Genomic DNA, 12,046 nt, shown 5'->3' with positions numbered 1-12,046 from the left:
CGTAGGAAATTATCTGATACCAAAGATTTTTTATTCCTTCTTTTTGCTTTCGATGTACATACAGTCAGTCTGAGAAGTGCCCAGATTGATGAGGAAGGCACCTCTGTATCTGAACTCTCTGTCTTYTTCTGTCAAAGTAAAGTCAAATTCACATCTTGTATGTGAGTATTTATGACAGTATATATGACAGTATTTCAGGGATGAGAGCTGCCCACAAACAACCCCCAAAAGCCATAGCTGGGTCTTGGTGCAAAGGAAGCAAAAGGCACACTTTTACCAGTGCAAGAACATGTTACAGCAGACAGGCAGGGGCCTCAGACTCAGATGAGAGTGAATCACTTTGGAAATTGTTTAAAATAAACATGAGAAGACCACTGGGAACTGGCAGTAGTATGAATTAATAACATTTCCCTACAACCTTCCCATAAACCTCCAGTGTCTTGAGAGAAATGTTGGTTTGCTTAGATCTGTGAAGTCTTGTGTCTGAAGCTCAGATAAACTGTTCCAGTCCCCTGTTTGTGCATTTCAACCCAAATGTCAAAGCAGGGAATCTTCTGTCTCTCAAACAGAGTAGGATCAATGTGCTTTCTCCTCTACATCGCCGAACCACAGTATGTCAACAAGCTTGACACAGTAATCACAGTCAGAAGCAATGCATTCATGCCAATAAATAAATGGTTTACAGCATTTGTAATATCTGAATAGAAAGTCATTTTGTGCTCTAGTGAGGTGGTCTACTTGAAAGAGAATGATGTGCAGCTCTTTCTGACAGACAGATGGCTTTTATAAATCCCTTATTGTCTTCCTGTGATTAATTTAAAAATCTAAAGACTTTGCTTTTTCCCGTTTCCTACCCTTTTTTTGCATCTCCACAATTAGATGGTCTAATTTTAACAGATTATTAAGAGGTCCATCAAAAATAATCTGTGTATTGGGTGGTTCTTAAATGATAGTGCCTATCTCTTCTGAAAAGATGTTGCTAATGAAAGCTATTTCCCCCTTCTTCAGTTGATTTTATAGGTGGATTCGACTCTTACGGCTATCAAGGCCCACAGAAGACATCTCATTTACAGCTACAGCCCATGTATATGTGAGTACTTAACTTTTGAGATATTCTGCAGAGTGCCAGGCTGATATTAAAGGATCATTAAGCTGAAGGATGATGTGACTTAAAAATTCAGAATAGGCAGAAGCCTTTTTGACAGACTGAATTCAAGCTATACTTAAGYAGCAACATTACCCTTCTGTTGTATGATAATGATTTCTTAAGGCAGGATACAATGTGTCACAGTTGTTTAAATAACACTGAGCTCTCACCTGATTTTACTCCATTTTCATTCATGCAGGTTCCACTCAAAAGCAATGAGAATTTTCTTTAGTAAAAACTAGTCAGATCTGACCAGGACTTGGATGTATAAAAGTGGCTTTATTAAGACTTATCAAAGTTCAGCAACCTGATAAATTTAGTAGATGCATTTAGCATTCATTTACCAGAACACGTATTCCGTGAGGTCCTTCTCTACTTCATTTGCAGTCTTCATATTTTAAAAATTTGTAAAAACATATCACTTTTAGAGCAATCTGAATAGAAAACAATGTTATATCTCACCAGTAAGACTGACAGCTCTATCCACTCCCTAAAAATGCAGCCTGATATATATGAGGATTGAAAGAGGATACCAAATCTCAGTACCTACACACAACTGGAGCACATTCACACTGGAGCCCACACCCAGCCATAGATTGGGTCCAGAAATAAAGCTCTCCAAATATTTCCTGTATGGATGCCAGGTGCCATTCAGAGCAGTCCYCACTCCCCAGCTAAATCTTACTCACTTCTGCAGACTTTTGAATTGCTTTTTACTTGCCATCACTGGCCTATATGGTAAAAGTACAGCATGTGATAGCTCACAAAGGGATAACATTTACTTTTTGCCTTTGTTTCTCTCCTGAATATTTGTTTTGAGGAAAAGAACTAAATACAGGCAAACAACATCCATCCAAAATATTCTCTATTCATACTTGAATATAATTTCATTTATTCTGATAACTGGAAGCAAATCTGCTAATGGATTAGTGGATTTTTGCATGGAAGTGACGTTTACTCATTTATCAGTGAAACAATCAATTCTGCGGTAGTGCTTAGGATCAGGCCATTTGGGAGTACTGTTAGGAGTTTTTTAATAATCTCCAATTACAATAGTGCATATCTCCAATGTCATTTTAACTTTAGCTTCCCGTCCGTCTGTGCTCGTGTAAAGATTTTTCACCTGCACTTTTGGCACTGTGCTGTACATTTAGAAAATGTTATTTCCTTCCTTGTATTACATGCAGTTCATAGGTACTTAGAACAATTCTAATCCTATTTCTTTCTCGGTATACTACGCCTTGCCATCAACATATGGAGCCTCTAGCTGAGATATTATCCCATTCTCTTTATGCTCTCAGTGTTTCTTCCAGAGCAGCAGATTGCATTTACTGAGCCTCTTTATACTGACTGGAAAGAACACTAGAGCCATGAAAAGAAGAAGGCAATATTTTTAGGCTTGTAGCTCGGATGGAGAGATACATGATACATCCATGTAAACTGTATTCTGACATATTCCGCTGCAGCTTTCTCACCAGTATATAGGTGATTTTGCTATCTTAACTGGGAGACAAAAATCAGCATGTAAATTGATGCTTTGGTCAATCAGCCACAAAAGTATAATCATGKCCCAGCAACAGTCAAAAATACTTTATGTTTCCCTGTGACTTTATAGTATTTGACAAGGTTCTCTCCCTCTTTTTAATCTTTTTGTGTACAATCAGTCCTTAACAGGCATTTAGTAATTACTTAGCGCTTAGAAATAACTTTCTATTATTTACAGCTGAAGCACATTAGGAATACATCCATATGTATTCACACTGCAGTTGCTCTGTAGATTTAGGCAGAGCATTAGGTAGCAGAGCAACAAATTTGAATGTTAAATTAATCAAGCCATGGTTTGATCTACTTGTAGCACTGCTTWCAGCAATAATATGTACTGGAAGTCACAACACACTGATACTATAACAGCAGACTATACTTAGTGTTTTAAAGCTTTATTTGTTGAGAGGAAGGATTTCATTCCCCAGGGATCTTGTCCATTGCARAACATCAGTGTTAGCACTCATAGTACTCAAGGAAAAAAGGAAAAAAAAATAAGGACTTTACATTACTCTCTAGCCAGTGTCACCTGCACCTTACAATGCTCAGTATCCTTGGAGGTTGAGTAAATCATAAGAATCATTTAATATAGAGAGGCCGGGGGTAGAATTGGAAAGCAATTTTAGTAGGTCCATTGCCATACTGTCACAGATGTCCAGGCTATGAATATATCCATCTAGGATATAGATGGATATCTACTATATCTATACCAATCCATATCCATACATATCTATATAACTATATCCATATAACTATTTCCATGAATTTATCAACTGTTGTAATAGCTCTTTGAATCCATGGGCAGTGGAGGATAAATTAAACATCGAGTCTAATTCCTGCAAAAAGATCAAGAAGATATAAAACAGCCTGTTGCTACCTTTGCATGCTCTGCCTTTTGGTCTCAAACAGAGTGCAACTCATGCGGAGCTCTGGGCTCGTAAGAGATAAAGGAAATAGTTTCCTTCAAATCATCTGGCTACTAACTACTTCCAAAGGCACAAATAAAACTTCTTTTTGTTATAGGCTAGCATGTTAGGCGTGCTGCAAAAGCAAAGAAAAGAACATGACCTCAGCTTTGAAGAGCTTACGAGAACAGTATCAGCTTCTAATGATTATACAGGTCCGGCTGAAATGCAAATCTCAACATATATTTCAGTAATGAGCACAGAAAGCCCTCCCCATGTTTATCAGATGGATTCATATAGAGAAATAGTGCAGACCTTAAATATGTATAGAGTTCTGTGGTAGCTCTCAGCCAGCACTGACATCCTATTTGCAGAGGTGAATTGATTTAATGGATAACAATGACAGAATTTCATCAACACAAACTTTTATTCCAGCCAGACTAATTTATATCAAGGGGATTATAAATCAGCTTTAACTGTTTTATACATGTGCAGTTTAATTATCGTCCTGAAGGAATGCTAAGTCTTAGTAATTGCTGAATGCTAAGACACAGTATTGCAACCAGTTTTCACTTATGTGCTAAAGTTAGCACTTTGCATTGTTAATTTGAAGGCTACAGTTGAACCTACACGAACTTAGGTGTGCAATTAAATAATTATATTGATTTATTAAGACCCCTGGTTTTGCATTTCTGTTGTGTCAGGGTTTTTTTTTACTTAAGAATTTTACTTTTTGTTTGCAATATCAGTTAAGCTGCACTTATAAAAATGTTTGAACTCAATTTAAATGCATGCAGAATATTAATATGAAGCTTAATTAGTTATGTAAAACTACCATAAATGAACAGGAGACTTCAAGAAAAAAAAAGAATTATTGAAAAATGTTTGATACTTAAACTGATTTATGAAAAGGGAGCATTGCCCATAGACAGCGAATTGAGGTGACTCTCTGGCTACTATTTCCTTAAATAGTTAGAATTATTAGAATCAGACTCACTTTGTCTCTTTTCTCTATATTTTAGGCTTTGAATTCCTGTCACAGTTCTCCTTCTCATCAACTGTCCCAATTTCACAKTTAGTTTAAATTGCCTTATTTTTAAGGAGCAAAATATATTCAATTTAAAAATATGATATAAATAAAACATCAGTTTGGAGGTGGGAAAGGGGGTTATCATGACTTTTATCTACTCTAGATGTAAATGGCTATTTTTGTTATTGAAGTGCCAGCAGCGTGCTCTGCGCTGTGCAAGCCAAGAAGCCTAGGCAGTCCCTTCAAAACGAATACGCATTCTAGACAGAAGGAGACAGACCTGCTGCTCGCGTACCTCCTTGCAGCACACCACGGCTGATGTCCAGAACAGCAGCTTGTTGGCATTCGGCGCTGAAGATGCCAGTGCTCATTTCCAGACAGTGGGACAAGTACACAATAAGATGATGGAAATCAATTGTCAAGAGACCTCTTGGGAGGTGACCAAGGAAGGTGACTGAACACTAAGAGCTGTTCTATGGCACTGGTTTTGCTGCACATGAGAAAAACACAGTTATAGCCATGGAACAAGATTGCACTGCATGAGCACTGTTCTRAAATCAGCAGGAAGGAGGGAGGGAAGAGAGATTTTTCTTTAARATTTTCCCAGTAAAACTTGTTCATTCAAAAAAAGAAGTGAAGCAAAAAGAAAAAAAAATGCATGTCTGATACTGATGMCCAATGCACTGGATAAATTGTTCAAGAGCAGTTCAGCCCTGAGGCAAAGCTTGCTTGTCTTGAACTCTGTGAAGCCTAAGGATCTATGCATTATATATACATATTATGTATATATACACATATATATACACACACGCATACACACACTTCCATGTACACACCCATATATATACACAYACATATATGCCTGCTYATGTATGTTCATGCTACACAGAACTATTTGTAGGCATTGTTTTTTCATTAGAATGTGCTTACTTTACAGGAGTCTCTGACTATAGGAATGTTAATTTTCTCCAAATGTTGAAGGAAATTTGAGTCAGTAATTGGGATTTTTTTTCTAGTGCATTTGCCTTAGTACCTGTTCCCATCTTTTCTGTTGTATTTTATTGAATTTTACTTATGCATCATCCTGGTCTCCTAGCCTAAAGCTGTAGCCATTTGTCCAGATGATTTCACATACACTAAACTGAAGATAACTACTTTATGATTCATTTGAAGCAACAATGCAACATAATCAAGACACARAAACCAGGAGCTAATGTATAACCAGCACAACACTCAGCATGTTCACGCAGTAAAAATCTGCTGTGATACTGGTTTCTTGAGCTGGACTTCCTAAGACCCATGTTTGTGGAATTCAGACATCATAGGCAACACTTCATTTGAATAAACCACCAGCTAAACCCTATCTAGAAATGAGCAGCAACTTGTCTGTTTTAGACTGTGAAAGTCAAGAGTTACAAAATGCAAGTTTAACCATAGCACTTGTTAGCTTCACAGACACTGTGGCACTCACACATACRCGCTGCTTTTAGAGTGAGCCTCAGGGCAGCTTTCCCATGCACCCGTAACTCAGCCTTTCTGTTCTGTCTAATGTCAATTGTTTTCGTAAAGATTGCTGCGTTCTTGGTGGATTATTATTGTTCGGGTCATCTTCCAGCTATACATGGTCAGCAGTCTGACAGAAGTGTACGGTTAATTATTCCTGCCTAGAATGGCTTGGAAAACCTACACTGACTTCTTTAATGATGTTTCAAAGAGAGTCAAGAGATCACCTGAGCAAACAGTGTTTCCTTTCTGCTAGCCTCATCCCACATATAGCTGAACTGTTACCAGTTKGCTGCTTACACTTGCTTGCAGATGGGCACAGGAGCTGCAGGGTGGTTGTCAGATGTGTCTCTAATGGATTAAAATATCTTTCTTTTCCTGTCTCTCTTAGGTCAAAGTAAACATGGGGACTACTCAACAGGGGCTGGAGGACCTGTCTAAGAAACTGTTTCAGGATGGCCCCCTAGATTCTACAAAGAGCAAAAAAATCCAGTTTTTGTGTTTTAAAAAAAATGCTGATTGAACATTGATACAAAAATAAACGGGCACATTCAGCCCCTCTTTCTACTGGGTACAGAAGGAGATGCCCAGGACTCGCACTTTGGACCTCCTGCCTCCCAGCGTCCCACTACAAGGCGCAGGAGGGTCAGAGCGGAGGCATTGGTGCCATCTTCTGTCTCTTCCCTACCCTGACCACCACCAGTCCTGCCCATCTGGATTAAGACATGAACCCACCCCGTTTGGTGCTTTCAGAGCCCCTTTGCACTCCTGGCCACATCAAGTCTCCGCAGTCAACAWGATGCTAAAAATACCAGGATGACCTTGCGACAGAAGTCACTGGACAGCACGTTGTTTGCCCTGAAGGCTGTACAGTTCATACTTGCCTTAACCCTACTGCGTTGCACATCAGAGAAACTCAGTGCAAGCTTTCTGAAGTAACGTCCTTTAGGCTCAACATGCTGTTGTTAATTCTGAACGATTTCTAAGTCAGTGGTTTTCTTTGTTTTGTTCTGTTTTGTTTTCATGTCAGGGAATAAGGCTCTGTTGCTCCTCRGCAGAGCRACTGAGTAGAAAACTGCCAGCTCTCAGAAAAGTGCTTTACTTTTGAGGCTCCACAGTGGTCAAGATACAAATAGTTTATAATGATTAAAAARAAAAAGAAAAGAAAATTAGATCTTAATTAGATCTTTTGGGGGCCAGGGTGGGGAAAAGGGTAACATAAACTAATAACTGAACCTACTGGAAATAAGCAGCAGAAACAGTGCTTCTTAATCCCGCTGTTTTTATTTATCATACTGTAGGTGCTTTTATAGCTATCTCTAAATGTCTTTTACTAATGACAGAGACATCCGCAGATTTCTATCAACCAAGGCCAACTGAATATATACTAGCTATGTTTACTCTTTTATATCTAATTTCAACTAAAAATTCTCTGTAAGTGAGCATTTTTCTTTTCTAATTGCATCATAAGGGAACTATATATTTTATTTTTCTTTTTGGTTGGGGAGTGGGGGGAGGGACTAGCTGAGTTGATGAAATATTGGAGACCTTTTTGTGGTATATTCGGGGGATCTGTTGTGTGTTAGAACGTGTATTTTATCTTCCTGTATTATTGTGGCTGAAAAAAACTGTGCTGTTACGTAGTTGGCAACAAGATGCCTTTGGGAATTTTGCTAGTAGGTCAATGTGTATATGAAATACTCTGAACTCCTAGGAACATATGTTTTGTTCTAAATTTGATCTGTATTTTCAAGCACTTAGATGGCTTTCATTAGGAGGAAAAAATATTTTGCTCAGGCTTTTCAGGAACTTGAATCGTCATTGTTTCTTTGCTCAGAACCAGCGCAAACACATGCACCTATCACACCTTAGGTGACCGTATAGCTTTTGAGGGCGAGAGGGAGGTTCAGTCATTGGAAAAGCTCAAGCTGCCCCCGAGCGACTCTCTTTTCCTTGCTCCCCAGACCTTCATGTCCCCATGGCTTCTGAGTTCCCATGACCTGTGCACTAGCTCCACTTATTCATCTCTATACAAACCAATGCCCTTTGCTGTGTTTGCATGGATGTAATGTGTCACARGCAGTAACTCTGGACAGTGACAGAGGAACAGGCATTCACCACCAAATATTAGATATGGGACATGTTCAGGATCTGTATTTACATTTATTCAGTGAGATTTATATCTATATATATATACGTGTGTGTGTATGTGTATGTATATATATTACACAAGAAAAACTAGTGATAGAGGCTGCGTAATCCAAGAAATGKCTTGTGCATAGAGCCAAGGATTCCAGTCCTAAATCCTGCTAATGAGTTCCTGCATGAATTAGGCAAGTCACTTCAGCCTCATCCCGTAAAGCATTCTTGGCTGATTGGGATCCCTAATTCAAATTTTCACACTTGGGTACCTGAAATGAGATGTCTGATCATACAGCTCCAAGTGCCARGCTGAAATTTCCCAAAAACTGAAAAATTTTGGAAGTTTCTACTTTTATGTTGTATTAAATATAGCAGATGTACAATATTAAAGATCATTTAAAAGTTTAAATGTAATGAAAATATCATACCAGGGTATTTCAACCTTCCCTGTATAAAAGTTAACTGAAATCATATTTCTATAAAAATGACTTTCTAGCATAAAAGAAAACAGTTTAGGCACATAAACAGTGATTCAGTTTTCAAAAACAGTTTTTATATCTTTCAGTGTTTGCTCTCAAAATGGCATCTACCGGTACTTAGAGATTTTAGAAGTCAGATAATTTACTGAAGTGTCTATAGATAGTTTTTAGGTCTAACTAATTTATAAAAGTTTGGCCTTAATTTCTCTGTATCTTAGTCTCCCCATCTATAAAATGGGGCTAATAAATGCCTCACAGGCTTTTTGTGAGGTTTGAATTGTCAATGTTTGTACAGTGCTTAGGAAATAGGAAGCACATATAACTATTAAGTATTACAACGGTAAATGTGTATTCATATATTACATATAGAATAGATATACACACACTCACATACACGCTGTATATATATATTTATATATACACACATGTAGAAGCTGGTATTCATAACCCTGCTTGAGTTGCAGTTACAGCATCACCATTAAAAAGAACTTAGGACTGTTGACTACTAAACTAAATGATTAGTGGACAGATCTCYTTTGGAAGCAATTTAGAGCACAGTAGTGTGAGAACATCTGGATGACATTTTTGATTTGTACAGGTGTATCCTCCTCAAAATCCAGTAAAGAATGTTATTTTTCTAGGCTGGCTTTTGTTATAAACTTAAATATTCAGAAGGCAAGAGATACAATCCAAATGTGTCTTTTTTTTTTCTTTTTGCATTTGTTAATTCTGAATGTATTTTTAACAAAAGTGATTTTTTGACTAGTGTAATTTGCATTTAAAAATAAATGGAAAAATATAGGTTTCCAAGCTATTCATGGCCCCCTGATGCTATTCACAACTTGTAGAAAACTCAGAATTTCTGTTTCCAGCTCAGCAACAATGCAGGATAAATAATCCTATTACGTTTACATGAYGACAATCCTGATCTGTACAGTGCATAGATGTGACAGCATTGAACAGAAATTGCCAGGTCACGACTTCATTTTAATTCAGTCATAAGTAGCACATATTTTTGTTATCACTGGCACTAAAAGGTTTCTTTTACAAGGCTGACTGCAATAAACTCTTCATTTAGAAAACATCTTTTTTGGCCACTCATCAGGAATTTTAAGTCTCTGATAGGTCTACAGTTGCAACAGTGTTATGTATTGCGTAAGTAATCCTTGTTAAGCAGGAGCTATGTAACTCGGATATTTCCACTGCATTGATTTTCTTTATCCGTTGTTCATTGTCCCAAAACTGAAAACRTGAAATCCKGTCTGAAACATCCTCTTTATAGAGCTCACATATTTTGATAGCTTACCTGAGGTCACCTAATAAAAGAAGAGCAKAGCTGTTTACATTTGAATATGCTTGGTTGTGCTCTCCCAAGACTCTTCCATAGTAGGMGCATTCATTAGTTATTGCTGTTGCGGTTTTTTATGTCATAACTATACTGCAAGTGATGCTTTTCAGCCAGGTAAGGAGATAAGGCTTGTGCCCCACGTGCTTAATTAAAGCACTGGTTGCAATACTCAGCTATTGTACAGCATTTTGGAAAARTCTAGTAAAACATATGTTGATTCCTGGATAAATCCTGATAGGAGAGCTAATAATTCAGAGCCTGGAGGTGTTAATCATTTGCATTCTTGTCATCACTTTGAGCACATTAACAATAACTCACTGTCCAACATAACTGAGACTTTTCAAGGTAAAACAAAATTTCATATGGCGTGAATCTGAAGATTTTTATTTCCTGTTCTTTGTTTTCCTTTTAGAGGTAATTAATCAGAGGATGAGAATTTTTCTATCATGGTTGGAAAGCCCCATGTATGGAGCGTGTTTGTTTCTTCTGATGAGCCCCTTCAAGCTAAGCTGAGAGGAAACTGATAAACCTTTTGAATTTGTCGTCCAGCTGGTGTGAATCTAGCTCCTATCTAGTGTATGTGGACTGGAGACAAATCCTAAAGGTGACACAAATTGTATTAAAGTACCAATACGTAGAAATGCAGCAGGAATCATTGCGTCTAGTGTTCCTTTGAGAAAAATGTAGACCAGATGATGGTATGCTAATCAATGCACCCCAAATTACATGCAATATTAAATGTAATTACCAGGTATGAAAGAAACTGCCCTTGAGACTGCAGTTATTCATTCACATATAGAAGCGGCAACACACAGAAGAGTTGGTGAAGGACCCTTTCTTTATGTATTCACTAATCAGCTTCATCTCAAGTCATGGACTGGAAGAATCAACTCTGCTTGGTCTCATGTCCTACCAAGTCCCCCCATGCAGACTTTTACCAAGAGAGGCAATAGCAGCCAGTTGGAGTTGTGACCTGGACATAGCAAGGTGCGATAGAAAGAAGGATATTACACCTAATGTTAAGCAGCATCATACATATTATTCATTACCCCTCATGCACAGAAGTCTTTTCAAAACATACTCTTCTCTTAAAAATCTCACTAGTTATTGTCTCAGAAGCCAGCTGATAAATCTGTCTTTTATGAGCCTCATCCAAATCCTGTTGACATTACAAAAGAGTTTTTTCATCAGGTTCAATCAAACATTATCTTTTCTGTTCTCTGCTGAGTGGAAAATGTAGCTCTCAGGACTTTCAAATGCCTTGGAATTATTATTTTGAGTAGATAGGATTGACAGTGTCTAACTTGATCATTCAAAAAATAGCATATGGTCACCTCTGATCCAAAATTAAATCTCCTAAACAGAAAACCAGACCTCTACATTCACCATTGGAAGATGCTTTACTACTACCTGTTACCAAACTGCTCTCTTGGCCTTTTCTTTATCCTGCAGGCAGATAAGTCATCTGGAGCTAAATGTGAAGGAGAATGCTCATATTCAGCTTGTGCTCTTCAACAGTCTTCTGGACTCCCAGACGTTTTCCAGCATCTCTTATTTCATATAGTTCCTTTCTTTTCCCGTATCACCATCTTCTTGTTCCATTCTCTCTCTCCCACTCGGTCTCAATACTTCTCCATAAACCCTAATTAGCTTATGTACTGCTCTTTTTTCATATTTACTGTTTCACACTTTTCATATAATGAAAGTATTTACCATAACAGGGGGTAGCATCATTGTGTATGTGTTCAAATCTGGAAGAACATGAAACATAAAGGTTACAYAAATCCTCTAAAATCCCCAGATAATGTGAGACACTTAATAGACTTGTAAAGGTTGACAGTGTTATAGTGGTCATGAGATTCAGCTAGCCCTAGTAGCAATCATTTTCAAATATACAATTACATTTGCTAAATCTATAGTTCAGTGAGTACAGAGAGAGTCATAAATATC

The 12,046-nt window shown here is 37.7% G+C and overlaps 1 protein-coding gene across 1 annotated transcript in view; it reads left to right on the top strand.

Annotated features, from left to right (window-relative positions):
- The window catches only part of NKAIN2 (sodium/potassium transporting ATPase interacting 2), a gene marked incomplete at its 5' end in the record, with an annotated part of 551,052 nt that extends 540,832 nt beyond the window's left edge, over nt 1–10,220 (top strand). Inside the window, 2 exons of the mRNA XM_085314457.1 lie at nt 1,009–1,090; nt 6,519–10,220. Of these exons, the coding sequence (XP_085170583.1) occupies nt 1,009–1,090; nt 6,519–6,528 (92 nt within the window). The remainder of the gene's footprint in view (nt 1–1,008; nt 1,091–6,518) is intronic.
- Between the last annotated feature and the right edge of the window lie 1,826 nt (nt 10,221–12,046).

Source organism: Rhea americana, unplaced genomic scaffold (assembly GCF_003343005.1).
Source record: "Rhea americana isolate MKP2758 unplaced genomic scaffold, rheAme1 scaffold_110, whole genome shotgun sequence".
Taxonomy (NCBI): domain Eukaryota; kingdom Metazoa; phylum Chordata; class Aves; order Rheiformes; family Rheidae; genus Rhea; species Rhea americana.
This window is presented reverse-complemented; position numbering and strand designations above follow the sequence as displayed.